Genomic DNA, 17,761 nt, shown 5'->3' on the forward strand with positions numbered 1-17,761 from the left:
AGTTGCAACTTAAACTACAACACAAAGAAATCTTAACCAGTGCCTATTCTAGAGTAAATTAAAGTGTAACAAAAGCTTTGCATTCAAATTATATGAGAATTAATATGAATAATTACAAGTCATTCCATTTAATACTTTTATCATAAAGTAATCAATTCACGCCTCAAAATTTGGTAGAGAGCATAATATCTGAAAGACTGAAATTCTTACCCGAGCTACTTTGACCACGCAGTAAAACCAAGGAGACACTATGATACCACTTCATCCATGTTTAAATATGTTGCTGTTTGCCTCCTTTTACAGTGGTTAACTTCTACTTTTACCCTCTTCTTCCATTTCCTACCAAAAAAGACAATCTGATATTGATCGAAGAACTGTCATCCGGAGAGAGAACTCGATTCCGAGAAAAATAATATTAAATATGGCGGATAAGTGCAGGGAATGGACGAGCAAGGATCAGCTTGGTGTTGTGCTTAAAAGCACTATTTGAGAGATTTGAGAACAAAGAATCACTTGTAACTATGACAGTAGAGCTTTCAACTGTATCTTGAAGAGATCACCCAGAGCTCCACGAACATCGATCTGAGCAAATCGAGCAAAAATCCATCAGAAAGGAAACATCCCTAATGAAAATAATGAATCTCGTTTCGTATGTGTTGGATATTAGATCTACAGGATAAAACATAGTCGATAAATATAATCCAAAACATTGACTTCGTCAAAGTTACCGATAAAAGATGACAAATCCAACTGTATAAAGTAAATTATAGAACTACTCCATTATTAAAGATCAAAGGATTAGGTCTGATTATTAATAATGTCCTACGAAAAGTTATGGCAGTCAATTAATAAAGTTTTTAATAACCAGTAAAAGTTACAGAGGCCACAATCATAGGCAGAGTTATCACCCGTGTCGGATACTGTTTAAAAGGTATATGGTTCATAATGCACACATAAACACGCCCACATTGCACAACAACATCTATCACCCGTGTCGGATACTGTTTAAAAGGTATATGGTTCATAATGCACACATAAACACGCCCACATTGCACAACAACATCTATCACCCGTGTCGGATACTGTTTAAAAGGTATATGGTTCATAATGCACACATAAACACGCCCACATTGCACAACAACATCTATAATTACCCACAAAAAGTAACTATTATCACTGAGAAGATTAAATTTGCTGCAGGAGAATACCTGGTCACAGCATACAAGCTTTGTAAGCAAAGGATAAAACTCTCTCAGGTGTCTTCTGAATATCTCACTATTCATAAAGCACATGCCTTTGATCACCTGGATGGGGAAATTTTTTTTGAAACAATTATTCTCTAAGCATGCATTTCATCTTGGTAGGTAAAAACAATTTGTTTCAATCATTAAAAAGAAGATACAATTAGACAATCACAATTATGCAGTAGACAACAAATTTAAACGGCCAACCGATTGATACCTTAACAATTACTGGGGAACGTAACTCCAAAACTCGATGAACATCCATATGAGTGGCTTCCCCTGCAGAGGAATGCAGGTCAGATGCCTCCCTAAGAGCCTGCTCACAAAACGACACTAGCCTGTTTTCAGCTATTCCGTCAACATTCTTTGCTGCACTAGAATCCGGGCTGGAAGTTAGATCACCATTGGGAGATGCAGTCTCAACTTCCAGATTATCTACAAATTTTTGTTCTTCTGCTTCAAGCGTGTTAAATCGTGAAGTTGCTTTCAGCAAGATGTCTAGATAAACAGAAGTTCCAGCTAACTCCTGACGAAGAAGATTCAGAGGAGGCCTGTTTAAGAAAAGAATTATGAGTATCTTTCTTTCCAAGAAGTTAGACATTTGTAGTAAAAAAAGTGAATTTTCTGTCTACCTCTCATCAGGAATATGATGCATGCGTTGTCTGAGATTGTTGTATGAGTTATACGTCGCAGCGAATTCCAACAAAGATAACAAAATGTCCATTATAGCAATCTTTTGTGGTGCATTCAGCTTGAACCAGTATTTCTTCTGCAAGAATGCATCAGCATTATAATGCGAAAATGAACACTTAACAGTACAGTTTATAGCACCTCTATTTCCCCTTTATAAAATTGGGCGTCCCTACCACATTTGGTATGAACTTCTCGCATTTCATAACTTTACCACTCATGGAGGCAAAGGATTGGAATTAATTAAAATTTTAACAGTTAATGAGTTATAATCCATTCCCAAAAAAGCATAAATGAATCAGCTTCAAACCTGAATTCCATCTATGACACCAAGAAGTAATAGTTGAGTAATGCACTTGCCCCGAACAATCGCCATTAGTGAACTTTCCTCATCTTCTTTCACCTCAGGATCTAGAGTGTCAGGAGGAAGCTACAACGGAGATATATAAACTTTTAAACAAATGCAAGAACATATAAGAGATAGGCCTTTAGTTGTCAGTGTATACATTCTGTAAATAATTTCATAGGTTTAATTAGGGAAAAAAAAAGAAATGCATAAAATACATATTTGATAAACTGCTCGAAAACATGGAAAGCAAGCTACAATACAAATTAATCTAGAAGAATAACTCCCAGCCCTTGACTAGATATGGGCAGTCACTCAAACAGAGAACATGTCTAGATTAAAAAGGAGGCAACTTTAATCCCCAAACTTGCAGGAAAATGAAGGATAAAATCAGTGTTCGTGAGATATACATGGAGGGGACATCAAATTTGGCAGATCTGTCAAGTGCAAATATTGCATGTGTTTTTTCAACTAAAACACTGGCCCTAGTCTCTCGGTTTTATGACGAACACCAACGCATAAGAAAATCCAAGTCTTTGCTTGGCCCATTTTGATAAAATGAACCATCCTATTCGACATATGTGATATGGTAAATTATTAATATCTAAACATGTCATGTGACCAAACCAAAGCAATGCAAAGTCATAGACAATTTCTGGAAATATCCACAAGTACAATACCTTTATTGGAGAAGATGGCACTGAGGCGTCTGATGCACGTCCCTTAGACTTTGAAGTAAGACTTCTGACAAAGATATTGTCCATCATATTTCCCATAATTCTTTGGCCAATTGTTTGACTCCGCTGTAGACTTCCACCTTCAGCAGCTTTTGTAGCTCTTGTTGACGGTGATGGAAGACCTACAATATAAAGAGTTTCATTCCTTTACGCACAATTTCAAATGGTCAAACAAATTTATACAGGTGAAAAGGAAATCAGAGGAACGTGGATCATCAATAATCTAAAAGAATAACCTTCAGCAAACTCATCCGAGGTAATCTGCAACCCTGACTCTTCAATGGGATTCCGCGTAATGCTTTCTCCCCTTGGTGATGCTACTGGAGATGCCTTTCCATGGTCACCGACATCAAATTGATGGTTCTTTGCTTCTTGCTGGCTAACGGACTTCAAGGAAATACCATCAACAATATTCACCTCTGCATGACTTGGGTTCTCAAAACCCAAAGCATTTAGTAATTCAAGTGGTTGTGTCGTGTATGAAGCATCTCTGTGAAAAAATAGAAACATAAGCAATAGAATGGACATTGGACATTTGCAATGATGGTAGTAACATTCACCTTCACATATTCAATTTGGTGATGACATATTGCTTTTTATGTGAAGATGAAGAGGAAGTGTTAGAGAATTTCTTCAAGGTTCTCAAAATCTTCGTTCTCTTGGGGCGTAAAGATAAATTGTGAAAAAAAATGAAATTTTGGTACTTTTGTTGTAGTCGAGATACTGGCTGAAAGATTGGGGTATAAAGCTTGCAATTTGCAGATCTCTTATTTGGGGATCTGGGTGATTGTCTTAGAATATTGAAGTTTTGGAAGCCGGTTGAGAAAAATGTGTTTTGTAAATTGGAAAAATCGAAAAAGTTCCCTCAAAGAGGGGAAGATTGATTCTGTGTCAAGCAGTCCTTGCAAATTTGCAAATTTTTTACATATTTCATGCCTAATTTACTAGGAAGGCAAAAGTTTGGTGGGAAGCATATGAATTAGCTAAATTTCATGCATATTTTTGGTTTTCCATTGACAGGGAGTTAAGCAATTATACTTCATTTGTAATCAGCACAAATTGGAGAGGGTTTTTGTAAAATTATTTAGGGTTTAGTTTCTTGTTTTTACTTAATTTTTGTTTTGGCTCTTGACCTATTTGTAACTTTGACATATCTATGAAAAGTAAGATTGTTTCATGTTTCAAAAAGTAGTAATATTCACCTTATACTTTTCAGCAATGTGTCCCAGTCATCCTCACTAAATTGGTGTCCACCAACTTCAATTAGATGCACCAGAGCACCCAAAGCCAATGAAACCACTGATTGTTCCGGCTGCTTAGCACAATCTAATAGCAAGCTCAACAGTGGAGGTAGCATAAAGCATACCTCCTAATGAAGGAAATAATATTTGTCAATGTAAAATCTTTAGAAGTTAACTACAGTCAATTAAAAAGCCTTATTTAAATACCAAATGTCCAACTCCACGAATTTTCAGGCAGAAAAACATTTGTGATTTACGTTTTTCATTTTTTTGATAGGAAACATTGCATTTTTCATGAGAACAAGAATTATTAATTAAAAACATTACGGAATACGAGTCCTGATTACCAAAGAAATCAAATCTTAAACGTCATTACAAAGAACACAATCTAGCAGAGTCAAGCACAAAAGAACATTTTTCAATATCTCAGTCAGTAAGCAGAAAAAGGCACATTAGACAACACATATAGCAACATCAAACTTATATAAAACAAATCTTTTCGAAAGACCTTAGATTATGACACAAGAAAATATTAATCCCCACTATCTTGGACTTGACCTAAGAAGCTAGATGCTGTGTTCATTTCTCTAATGTCAAATGTTGTATGGTTACACAGTTACCTATCTCATCAGATTTACAGAGATGCATATGAACTTACTCAAAAAACTATCAATACTACATATAAAAGAGGCAGCAAAAACCTTTGGTTACCTTCTAAGTCCCTTGAAATTTCAAATAACCTCTCTTGTAGATTTATTGACAGTTATGTTATTTATCAAAAATAGTATAAACTAGTAATATTATTCTCTGAAAAATAAATTTATGTAATACAATTGTTAGAGAATGAGCAACCAAAAGCGTTTAATCATCTAATCAGAGGTGTCGTGCAAGTGTGCATAAAGATTATATTAATTTCAAGACCAGAAATCTTCTCTAATACTTTAAAATTTGAGTACCTCTATATATTCACTCTTGTCAACGTTCCTATTTATTAATATCATAAACAATATATAATCAGTATACTTGAAGATTAAAACTTGAGGGGGGAAGGGAAAAAAATGAAAATAAAAAGCAGATTTTAAGGCCACCAATACCTTGTAGAATGTATTGAAGAGATTGCAAAGCAACTGAAGCGAATGAATACTTGTTTCACGGAGCCACTCATCGCCACTAGTAATCAAGTTTTCCTTCCCAGGTTGTCTCAAATGATCAAAAATTGGAAACAAGACACGATGGAAGATGCTCTCCCAAAATGATGTTGAGAACTTGGCACCTCTCTCATTCAGCAAGTCAAACAAAACTTCCAGTGCACAACTTCTGACCTCTGGTCTTGAATCTGATGTCAAATCTGACAAACCAGCAAGCATTGGAAACCAATAGTGCTCCGTCACATCAAATGCTGGATCAGCACTATCATGGATCGGCTTCAAAGCACCACCAGGTATAAGGCCCTATGCATTACAGGAATTAACTTTAATAGAGGAACCATTCAAGAATGACACTCAAAATTATCCAAAAGTTAGTATCAAATAGTTATGACAACGTTCATTTCTATCTTTATCCTCAAAATCGTTTCCTAATAAACATTAACATTGATCTGAAACATATGCTTCAATATAATAACTAATACTATAAGAAGTATTTAGTATATGCTGCTGCATATAATAACCATAAAGTCCCCAGTAACCATTATATCACAATAGACGGATTACATCAATTTGGAGTCCAAATAATGGTGAACACAAATAATTTTAAACTTCAAATAGACCCCTCTAAAGTGATCCATTGCAGTACAAAAAAAAATTTAAATAAGAAGCTTGAAGCTGTCCCCCTAATGGAAACAAATCAAGTCTCCCGCATTTTCTTTTGGTCATATTATCTAAAGATTTAATCCTGATAATCATATCAAATATCCAACATTTTGGTGAAGATTTTCAAAATAAAAGATCCATCTCATGGAACAATTCCACTATGTCCTGTTGTGCTAACACAACTACTCAAGGTTGCACATCAAGGTCACTACTTAAAAGAAGATTTTCAAAAAAAATAAGAAGAGGAAGAAGAAGACAATCATTCATGGAATAAATTCTCAAAACTGACTTCAATCAAATGCAATTTCTAAATAGGCCTTTTTTTGGGTGGGGGGTAAATAAGTAACAGTTCATTAACATACCAGGCATTAACAAAAAGAAAGTGAGCAAAACGTATTATATGCAAGTGAATTGTTAACAACTCAAACTACAAGAGAACACAACAAACCTCTGCCAATCGATCCTCACATATACGTAGGAGTGCAATAGCTTTCAAACTTATACGATGGGAACTTTTGTTATTGGCAAACCTTATAAGACAGTTGACGCAGTCCATAAAACAATCCCCAACAACCTGATCAAAGTGCTCCAATATAACTGCAAATCTCTTCGGCATTAGATAGTCAAATTTGAGGAGTAATATGCCAAAAGATATACGTATCTCTTAAAAGGGAATGGAAATAAGTTGCTTACCCTGTTCAACATTTTCAAAGGCACTTTCAACTATTGACTCAGATTCGTCATCAGCAGAAGCTGTGAAAATCATAAAAACACTTCGCCATCCAGACTTTATGTTTCCAACTTTTGATTTTATCATCTGTAATAAACAAAAATCTAATAAATGTTCTAGAACCCTCATGTAGAATCAAATATAACAAAGTGATTTTAACAAGCTTGCATAAAAGTTAATAGTTTGACGTACTTGAACAATACAATCCACAATGAGGCTCCTTATAGATTCACTATGACTGTTCCGCATAAGAACAACAAACGGCTTAAGAATGTCATTTTGGAATGTGAAGTTGGCAAGTTCAGCTCTCTCCAAGTACTTCATACCAAGCTGCCTCAGAGAGTCTATAGCATACATTGCAATCTTCTCATCATGATGGCTGCCGGCTGAAATAAAGTGATTTGACAAGACAGACCATATCCTAGCCCAAACCTGGAAGATGCACAAGTAGAAAATTCAAACGTTAAGAATTGTACAAATGTATAAAGGTAAGACGTAAGAGACACATGAATAACTCCTATATACAATCGTTTCCAGAAGAATCAAGTGCTCGACAAATTAAAACAATAATTTTTTAAGAGGAAGAGAAGTGCAAACTAATGAGGTAGTCAAAGAAGAGATATCCTTGCCAAAAAAGAGAGCTGCACATATATTTTAAAAAATTACAATACTGAATTCAACATCTCAATGTGCCATCAAATTCTTTGAGAAAAATCAAGTTATGCAAAAAAAAATTAAAAGGAAATTTCAAAAGTCATCCATGCATCAAGAGGAGATCTTTCTTCCACCCACAATCAAGATACAATAATTATACTTAACCAGTTAGGCTTCGGAAACCACAATAAACAGAGTGAAACAAAATTGATAGTGATAAAAGCCCTAAAAAGAAAAAACCATCTTAAAGGGATTGTGGGTGGGGGACTGAAATCCACCGCCCACTTCACCAACTGCCGCCAACCCACTTCGCCACCACCCATTTCATCACCGGCTGCTACAACTGCAAGGTTCAGTCTTTTTTTATTTTTCATAAAAAGCAGAAGTTGGAGAAGACCCCTAAATTCTAATCCTTCCAACAAATCATATATATTTAAGTTATCATTTATAAACCATTAGGAGACATCTTCAATCTCTTAACCATAGCCAATCAGCTCTTTTGAGCCTTTCTAATGTTGAAGATGAATCAGTATCTACATATATTAAACATGTCTGTGTCCTATATTTTTAGAAACTAACGTGCCACCGTATCTGTGTCGTGTCCGTATCCTATGTTCGTGTACTTGTCCATGCTTCTTAGAATTTAACATTAGGAAGGAAGATTTTTGGGTTACTTGAGTCCACTAGATTATCGAATAGTGGTTAAAACATACTTCGCAAGACTAAGAATATCATCATCATACCATTCTTATACGAGCCATATTATAATAGCTTATCTCAACAAGCTTTTGCAAGCTGAAAACACGTGCAGGAGTTTGTTTTAGTTCTTCAGCAGAGACACCACATAGAGCAGTGAAGAACTCCACAACAGAATCACTGGGGAGTTTGACACTGTTCACAAATACTTGATCTGCAGGCTTCCCAGACAGCTCTTTTAGGGATTGAACAACAGCATCTCTGGAGATCTGATTTGATCCATACATGACAGTCGATGCAATAGAAGGAGTTGATGTGATAAACTCGAGACGAGACACACATTCTAAAACTGCATTCCAAGTGTCTTGAAGGGATTCTGTCTCTAAATCACAAAGAATCAATAGCGTACGTAATGCTTCCACATTTTTGCTACGCATTTCCTTTGGTGCATGCAAGAAAGTAAACCTGGCAAAAGGAAGTTACAACAGTCGTGAGTTCGCCCAGATTTATATTAAAAAGTATTGACAAACTAGTTCCATCAGATCAGTTATATGCAAACCTCATTAAGACAACAGAATGAAATTAAAAATTAAAACAGCAATAGCAGCAGTTAATAAATAAATAAATAAAACTCAAGAAAAAAGTTAAAAATGAGTATAATACCTGACAAGAGATGTTAGGAATGCATAACGCATGGTATCCATTCCAAGAACATGCGTAATGTGTATACCAGCTCTAAACCCCTCCATGCAAAGTACAACCCTAGGTTTATTGTCACCTTCTTCCATAGTAACAGAGAAAGTAGCAAGTAAAGGCCATCCTACAGCCTCAACCATAGGCCTTACAAGTTCAATCCTCTGGGAGGTATAAAAAATTCCTCTCTTTCCTCCTTGATTTCGGAATATAACTTGTGTTTGCTTAACAATAGCCTCGCTCTCGGACTTGGCATCAGTTGATGACTGTCTTCGAGGGAGAGCCAAGTTAAGAATACTCACTAGGCCTCCCCTCTCTTCACCCTCTCTGCGGTTTTTCCCTCTGTCACTGGTGTCATCTTTCATTTTGATCTCCTCCTTAACTATAGAGTCATATATGTCTTCCAGGAGTTCTGTAGGGGCACATTCTTCTGGATCATTCGTGACATTCATGCGAATAAAATCAGGCCTCGACATCTTAGGCCACACCATTGGGTTATGAGCATCAGTATTCAACATTATCACTGCATAAGCTAGAACATATGCAGTGTCTGCATTCTTGAAAAGACCTGGGTTGCCTGCACAATATCTGTTACAACACAAACACATATCACTAGTTACCAATGGAAAAGGGAGAATTATATCATCAAAAGGAAAACAAATGAGTGAATATAAGTTTCCACCTATCTCTTTAATTATTGAGATGGAAAAAAGATAATGATAACATTTAACCTTTGAGATTAGAGGCTAACAGAGTTCACTATAGAGAGAATTTTTCAACACTCCTCCAGTATAGTTTTAGACTACTTCAGATACCAAGAAAACACATGATCAACTAATATATTTTTTAACTTTTTTGAAACAAAGATCTCTGAACTCAAGATGTCTTGCTTCAGTAAATGTTCAATCCACAACGTCCATAATGTCTAATAGGAACCAATTCTAAGCAGGAACGCGATTGATTTGACCAGGAAAATATAATTTGCCTTTCTCAAAAGAGAGGGGTGGAGGGGAGGTGCAAACTTGAATAATTATGGACTCATCTAATTGAAATCTAGCACCAATTAAAACACACATACATATATAGATAAGGCTATCACAAATTCTAGAAAAGCTCTTCTTCAAGAATTATGGTTAGAAAGAAATTGGAGAATCTATTATTGTTCCTTCAAGGTTGAGGACAACTTTTGGGAGATTGTGAAAGCAGTGGCTTCTTTCTGGTGTTTTCTCTGTAATCCATTTTGTAGTTATCTTTTTCTCTTATCTGTAGCAACTTGGGTGCTATCTTGTAAACTCGTTGCCCTTTGGAGAGGATTCCTACTCCTCCCCCCTTTATATTTTTCTTTAGTAACGAAAGAATGTTTCTTATCTTTTTTAAAAAATAGACATAGGCACTAATTATACCGTTCTGCAAATTTTTCCATGATGCGATCAATTTTCTGAGCTTCCCCAGGAAGACGGAAACCTTTGAGAAAGTCACGTATTGCAGCATCAAACTTCATGCCTGAAAACTGCATGGAATCTACATATGCATGCATGACAGCAACAGGAAACTCTTCATGCTGACCCAGATAATCGCCGATCATGGTCTGAAAATCAAACGTGGCCACATGTCTATATGAAGCTATTTCATCATAGAGGTATCAATTAAAACATTGTAGCCAACATTATTTGAAGAATGAGATTCTACCTTGTCCAAACTAGGAGTATTTCGGAGAAACTGGGCAACTGAAGATGGTGTATTCTCCACCAACTTATTTGAAATTAGATACTCAACACCCTTAACTGGTTTCCTATTGAACTTTATATGATAAAAAAATAATGAATTACGAACTATAATACATTCATAACAATAAACAAAGATTAGAAAATTTTGTAATCAACCAACAGCAGGATTTCAAACAATCATATCTTCACAACTAAAGAAGTTAAGTTAAACTTTAGTCACCTCAGAGATGGCAGCTTCCACCGTGGACTTGTGAGCTTTTGCCTTCTCAAAATTGCTGGTCAAATCTTCCCTACTCTTAATCTCAAGATTTTCATAGCCTGAAGACTCTTCTTCTAACGACCGAACATTTTCACTTTGTTTGTCTGATTGCAGACGTGACTTCTCCCAGTCAACTAATGATTTAAGCACATTCACAAGACACTGGAAGGGTCAAAAGGAAAAGAAAAAGAAAAATCTATCAAACCATTACGTAGCCATGTAAAATGAATCACAAATTTATAGCAAGGTCAAAAAAGGACAATATAAGACCCACTTGAAGTGATGATCCTTTAATTGAAGTTGTCTGGGATACAGCTACCATATTTGGATCTGCATTTTGGGTGCCTTGAGAAATTTTAGATAAAGTGGTTACCTGTATAAAATAAAGGAAACGAAAGAATAATCAGAAACCAACATGGTCAACTCCAAATAAAATATTTAAAATCAGAAGAAAATACACAGGACCATACCATACGTTCAAACAAATTTGGAGCCTCGAGATCACAGTCATAGTTGACAAATATGTCAACAAGGATCTGAGGTTCCCTACATATTTTCTCAAGCATCCTGGAAACAAAAACAAAAAGAAATTGGCAAATGAAGCTCCAAAAACAGAACAACATAATTAGACTGAACAACGGAACAGCCATGGCATATTTTAATGAGCACTAGAAATTCATACTTCAGAACACTTATTTTCTGATTAACAGGAAAATCTGTGCCATCCAATGATCTCAGGACTATCAGGGGAAAGAATATCCCAATTTCGCCCTGAAAGTGAAAAGATGAGTCGTAATGCATCTATCTTATTCAAAGATAATTTAATAAGTTTAAAGTTTTTCAGGGCTATGAAGATACATACTTTAAGACTTTCCCTGAATCGCAACAAAAGCACAGAAAAGATTCCAGTCGCATACTGCCAGGAGAATGCATGATCAGAACAAATATCAGCTTGTTTCACTCGAATAATATAATAAGTCATGATTGTTCAGCATGCACACCTGAAATATTACTGGAGATTGTGAAACTGAAGCTCGCAATAAAGCATATGAAAGATATGCTTTCACTGAGTCAATAAAATGGAAGTCCTTTGTAAATGTCTGGCTAACCCCTTCTAATAAACCCTGCAAGATCATATCATTTACAGTATATGAGGGGGGGAAAGACTTTTCGCACTTGAAGCATGTAAAAAAATATTCTGGTAATCCAAATGCAGCAAATCTTTGGCATGCACCAACTGTTCCTTGCTATGACTTTGCATAGAGCTGTATATGTAGCAGAAATAGCAAAAATGGGTTTTTGACCAAAAACAATTAAATATCTTAAAAAAAAAATTCATTGAAACGACTAAAAATAAAGTTTACCCCACCCAAGTTACCTAATTTTATCAAATATGGTCCTAAAATACCACCAGTTTGCCAGTCAACAAATAGCAGTTAATTTGAAAGACTGAATTAATTTTCTGAACTGAAACTAAGTATTTATGACATCAATGCTCTAATATGTCATACACTGAACATATAATTAATTTCAGCAAGACCATTAGTTAAACAACATGATTAACCTGCAGAAGCTCAAGTGATAAAATACGAGTCTTGGTTGTAACTTCATCAGCGTCCTCCTTCATTCCCATCTGCAACATAGCACTGCAGAATCAAATGAGAGGCTTAAAATGATAAACACGTGAATGCAGGGAGCATTCTGAGACAACCAACCTTGCAAATGGTGCGAAATACCAGTAGAGCATCGCGTTTAACAATGTTCACGCTCTCCAGATCAATCCCTCTAAAACGTGAATAACAAGAGTTTTCATAATCCAAGCAAATAGTAAGTATCACTCGGTGAATCGGTATAGTTATTTTAGAATAACAGTCAGTCTAAAGCACAATATAATACATACCGTGACATCTTTTTACCATCTTCAGTATGCACAGCTTTGTCAAGAACAGCCTCTAAACCCTGTTCAACACAAGATCTTTTGTAACTCATAAAAACGCAAATTACCTGGAACGAAAAGCTTGAACAAAGGAACAAGATACTGACTTTTCACAGGATTCCAAACAAAACCTATAGATAAAGATGTACCTTGATATCAGCACCACCTGCAAGGTTTTGAAGTTCCTCTACAGATGCAAGGGATGTGTCTTTGACTGAATTAAGTGCGTCTCCTAGAGTAGTCTCCTTGTCATTTTCATCAGTCACGGCAGTTTCTTCAACTACCTTGCTGGAAGTTTCTGCTGAGATGGATTCTTTTGTCCCAGATGAAGTAGATAAACTAACCTGAATGTCCATCAAGTTCTGTCACTTACTTTCCAATCAAGGTAGAAGCAATTTATTTATGTCTCCTTCCTCATCAATTAAATAGAAATTGTTTTTTGCACCAGGGTTTAAATTAAATACCTGGTCAGTTTCCATTCTCCTGAATATAATGCTGATCATCTGAGTCAACATTGCCTTTGAGGTAGCTTGATTTATGGGACTTTTACTGTAGATTTAAGAAAATAATTCAGCTTTTTCTATTTCAAGTTGACAATAAGAGATCAAATGATGTCAAAATGCAAACTACCTATGGAGAGCAATGTTGTAGCAAACTCTAATTACTCCTAACAAAGGCTCCCCGTGTACTGCATTTTAAGCCAAGAATAAGTCAAGTTCAGAAAACTGAAGACTGTAATAAAGGAATTGCAGATAAAGAAGAAAAGCTCACAAGTCATTGGTACACAAGTATTGAAAACTACTCAAGAAAATATACAACAAACTCATTATTCGTGCATGCACATGAGCATTTGAACACTGGCGTACCCTTTCAATCCAGCAGTCCAGAAGGGTGGTGAAACAGACAATAACACGTATAATAGTGGCCTTGTCTTTGAAGACATAATTGATGAACGTATGATTATCCACTACACCAAGAACCATGAATCAAGCAAACACCCTTTCTTGGGGTTATAATACTTCCACAAAACCCTAATGGCCTTGTGCAGTAGTCAAATTATTGTAGAAGACCCTCATGAAGCACCCACCACCTCGCATCTCTAGAATAATCTAACCTAGCATGTCCCACCTCAATAAACAAAGTTTCTCAATATCAGTTTCCCTCCTATTGAGATATTCCTGAAGTGAATGCACCACCCATCTGTCTCTTATTCTCTGCATTTCTTGATTGCTTTAGAGATGCTCTTGTCCAGAGGGTACAGTCTAGGGAAAGAAGAAAATAGAGGCTCCATTTCCCACCCATTTGTCCTCCCAAAACCTCGTCAAGGCTTCATTACCCAATTCGAATTTATATCAAGTCTTCATGAGGGCATTGTACTTAGCAATGGCCATACAGAGGCTCTTTGAACTACTGTGGTAAATCTAAGGTCAACCAGCATAGGGATTTTTATTGTATTTGCTTGCAGAGGCAATAAAAACTCAGTGACAAGCCACCATGTGGATGTCATATTTGATTTAAGTCAATATGGTTAGACCCCCAACATCATGTTCCAAGATAAAGTTTAACAATAAGTGTTATTTAATACCTCTACGTGGGTGTCGGTTTCGAAGGCTTTTTGTAATTATTAGTTAGGTGTTATTCTTAGTTCTTATTCTTTTGGATTGGAGCCTTTCTTATAGGCTGGTCCCCTTTTGTCAGGTTTGTTTCTTATATGCCTCTGGTATATTCTTTCATTTTATCCGATGAAAGCTTGATTTCTTATCAAAAACGATAATAATAATAAAGATTACCAATAGATTACCTTTAAAGGACTTTTGAGCAGAGTACAATACACATGCTCTAATTAGTTTTTTTTTTTTTTACGAAACCACGCTTTCATTGAGGCAAATGAAAAGAATAACAAGAACAGAGGCATACAAAAAAACGGGCCTACAAGAGGACCCCCGCTAAAGAAAATGACTCCAATCCAAAAAAATAACACCTAGCTGATAATTACAAAAGGCCTTAGAGACCGAACCATGCTCTAATTAGTTAAAGGGTTCAATAAGAAACTGCCTAAAACATCTAGCATTTCTAGCCCATAGGTCAACACTTAAGTCCATGGACACAAATCACGATCATCTATCTTTAAAAAAAAAAATCCACTTGTTGTAGCTCCTAAAGAAAATGTTGTCATATAATATATCATACACTACACTTAAAATACTACATTAATATGTTCTGCTGATTTTGTAGCAATGATGCAAAAGTACATTTTACAAGAGTCCCAAGAAGTCGGCTTTATAATAACTTAAATGCAGCATCAGAGGCTTTAGTCAAGGAGTCTTCTGATGGAAAATTTTTTAATTGGAAGAGAACCTCATAATTAAAACCCAGATGAAGTTGCGTAAAACTCCATTCATCCACGGTCCACTTTTCAAAACATGATTAAGCAACGACCATAGACACCTATTTATAACCATGTACCTCTGAACTTTGCAGATGCGACCGCAGTAAGAAGAACCTTCAACACTTGCAAAATTGTACTGCACAATATCCCATGCAAATAGTTGGTCATTTGAGAGCAGAAGAGAAGTGTGAAAATGTTAACAGTATGCAATGACACATACCTATCAGACGATGAATTGTCAACACAACCACAAATCATGTTCAAAATGTCAGTGAAAATGGGGACATTTTTACCACCTTCTAAACCAGGATCACCTTCCAGATGATCGTAAGCAATGAGTTTCTGTCAATTATACAATGAGAGATCTCAAGATAACATATACCAAATCTCATCGAAGATTGCAAAAAGATGTTACTTTTTATAAGCAATCATAAATTAAAGATTAAAGTTTCATAGACAAATAAAAATAACGTACATGGAGACAGTCCAAAGAAAGTTCTATGACTTTCAAGTTCTTTGTGTCAAATGCAAGGCGAAGTGGATTCAAAACAATCTCTGCATCAGCTCCTTCCAAGACATGACCAGCATTTGCTAACACAACCGATATAGGTTCTTGCGGAGCAGCTTTCCTGCCAACATTCTCAGCCTCCTCCGCAGTTTCTTCAACTGTCCGTGCTTCGTCTACTTCCCCCCCAGTTTCACTATAGCCAACAATGACTTGAAAAGTTACTAATCCATCAAAGCCTTTCATTTTTCAGGGGAACAATAACAGACTTTAAACCCTCGATGAAACCAATTAATAAATAATGGAAACAAAAACAAAAAATTAAGGGACATAAATCTAGTTTTCATATCATTTTTGTGATTCACAAATACTTGGAATGTTGTAATGAAAACTACTGGCAAAATTACGGGTGGGGCAATGAGATTTGCAGAGAAAAACCTGGTATCTCCAGCTGATGTTGCCGGTTGACTTGTCTCGGCAGGTGTAGAATGCTGAGTCTGATTGGCCTCTTTCGTACTATCTGAAAGGCGGTGGAGGGAATACAACAATAAGACAACTATGCAAAAGCGCCAGGAGAAAGCATATATTCCCGGAGCAGATAAACCCTACCGCTCTCCATTCTAAGTTTATTCATGAAAATCATACACATGCACGTAATACCAAATAAAATTCTTAAACTCCCATAATTCCAGATGCACTAAAAGATGCGAAACTTCTGTTAAATACCTAAGCTCCAACTGATAAATTAATGGTGAAACAATGGAAACAGTACAATTAACAGTCCGAGACACATTTCCAGGCAGAAGAGAGACGGTTTTTCAGAATATTTTCAAAGATTGAAAGGAAATAACAGACAGATCCGTAATGCAATCTTGAAGAATCCAGAAAATGATACCTAGATACGCCTGGATAGCTTTCTGAAGGGCCGGGTACTTCTTGCCGCTAGAACATTCTTTAAGCATGGACTCGAAAGCCCGACCAACAAAACCACCAGCAGCCATAGCTATTACCAATTACTTTCTCTTCCAATGGAAGTGATCTCAGTCAGGTCCGATTCAGGCCGCGCCAATTGAATCTATCGGGATGATTCCCACTTCTGCGAGTTACAGATCCAATACATCATAATTTCCCCGAACGAATTTGAAAAAGAAAAAGAAAACGACAGTGAAGAGATCTTGGAGCTAACAAATTCATTCAAGCAGACCATTCAAGAAATAGTACGAGACGAGTAAAGGAGAGGAGTGTATAGATCTATACAGCAAGTTTCAGGATCTCGAACCTGACTCCTCGAACGAGCGAACAGAGCTTTAGCTGCAACGCCAGTTTCTTTTTTCTTTTTTTTCTTTTGCACAACGGCAATTTCTCTTCTTCTTCTTTTTTCCGCAGTTGACGAGTCGGCCAAGCCAGCACTCCTAATTACGTTAAACCATTCTTTTATTTTTACTTGTAACGTAATATTCCCAGAAATATATACAAACGAAGGTTTCAAATATCAATGTTTTTTTTAACTCGTTTCAAATATCAATGTTAATCTCCTAAAAAAGAAATATATATATATCCATGTTAATAGAAATACCGATGTCTCGATTTCATATAAATATTGATAAAAATATTGATGATGATAACAATTTATAGATGTTATAAAAATACAAAATTCATAGAAAATATTTAACTTGATAAATTAGTCTTTCAACCTTTCTAAAAAAGTTAAAAATGATTATTTTCATATTTTGTCGATTATTTTGTAATACTGTAGAAATGTTGATTAAATTTACAGTCGGAAATAAGTGTCTTAACTGAATTAGGTTCAGATTGGCATAGTTAATTATTTTGAAATTTTTAGAATAATAGATACGTATATCAATCCAACTCAAATATAAAGGGTATAATCTCCGTTAAAAAAGGAAAAAAAATCCATAATTCTCAAATACAAATAGAATGCATTACATACGTATGTTGAGTAAATACATCAATCTCGCTGACATGAACTAGTTGAATAAATACATCAATGTCGTTGATATGGACTTAGCTCATAGATAATTTGTACCAATCTATAAAGGTCTTTGAATTTTCCACCATCTCGTGTGAATTAAAAGAAAATAA

General features: G+C 35.8%; 1 protein-coding gene across 4 annotated transcripts; it reads right to left on the reverse strand.

The window, feature by feature from the left end:
• Positions 1-58: 58 nt before the first annotated feature.
• ATMIN7 (HOPM interactor 7) lies at positions 59-17,088 on the reverse strand. 4 transcript variants are annotated; one of them, XM_022291256.2, is made up of 34 exons: positions 16,938-17,088; positions 16,554-16,754; positions 16,097-16,178; positions 15,629-15,854; positions 15,374-15,495; positions 15,231-15,289; positions 13,395-13,452; positions 13,229-13,313; positions 12,914-13,108; positions 12,729-12,787; positions 12,544-12,613; positions 12,393-12,461; positions 11,830-11,952; positions 11,691-11,744; positions 11,511-11,599; positions 11,299-11,395; positions 11,103-11,201; positions 10,790-10,990; positions 10,532-10,642; positions 10,246-10,430; positions 8,813-9,430; positions 8,197-8,614; positions 6,992-7,231; positions 6,763-6,886; positions 6,518-6,666; positions 5,353-5,709; positions 4,220-4,386; positions 3,254-3,507; positions 2,961-3,139; positions 2,245-2,364; positions 1,877-2,013; positions 1,462-1,795; positions 1,209-1,304; positions 59-582 (listed from the first exon to the last, which is right to left on the reverse strand). In XM_022291256.2, the coding sequence occupies exons 2-34, from the start codon at positions 16,657-16,659 to the stop codon at positions 520-522; spliced, it is 5,346 nt and encodes a 1,781-aa protein (XP_022146948.1). In that variant the 5' UTR covers positions 16,660-16,754; positions 16,938-17,088; the 3' UTR covers positions 59-519. The 4 variants fall into 4 exon arrangements, with proteins under 4 accessions (XP_022146948.1, XP_022146950.1, XP_022146949.1 ...); XM_022291258.2 differs by having other exon boundaries at positions 16,916-17,075; XM_022291257.2 differs by having other exon boundaries at positions 16,845-17,072.
• Positions 17,089-17,761: the final 673 nt, after the last annotated feature.

Source organism: Momordica charantia (assembly GCF_013281855.1).
Source record: "Momordica charantia cultivar OHB3-1 chromosome 5 unlocalized genomic scaffold, Mcharantia_2.0 BLBB01000005.1, whole genome shotgun sequence".
Taxonomy (NCBI): domain Eukaryota; kingdom Viridiplantae; phylum Streptophyta; class Magnoliopsida; order Cucurbitales; family Cucurbitaceae; genus Momordica; species Momordica charantia.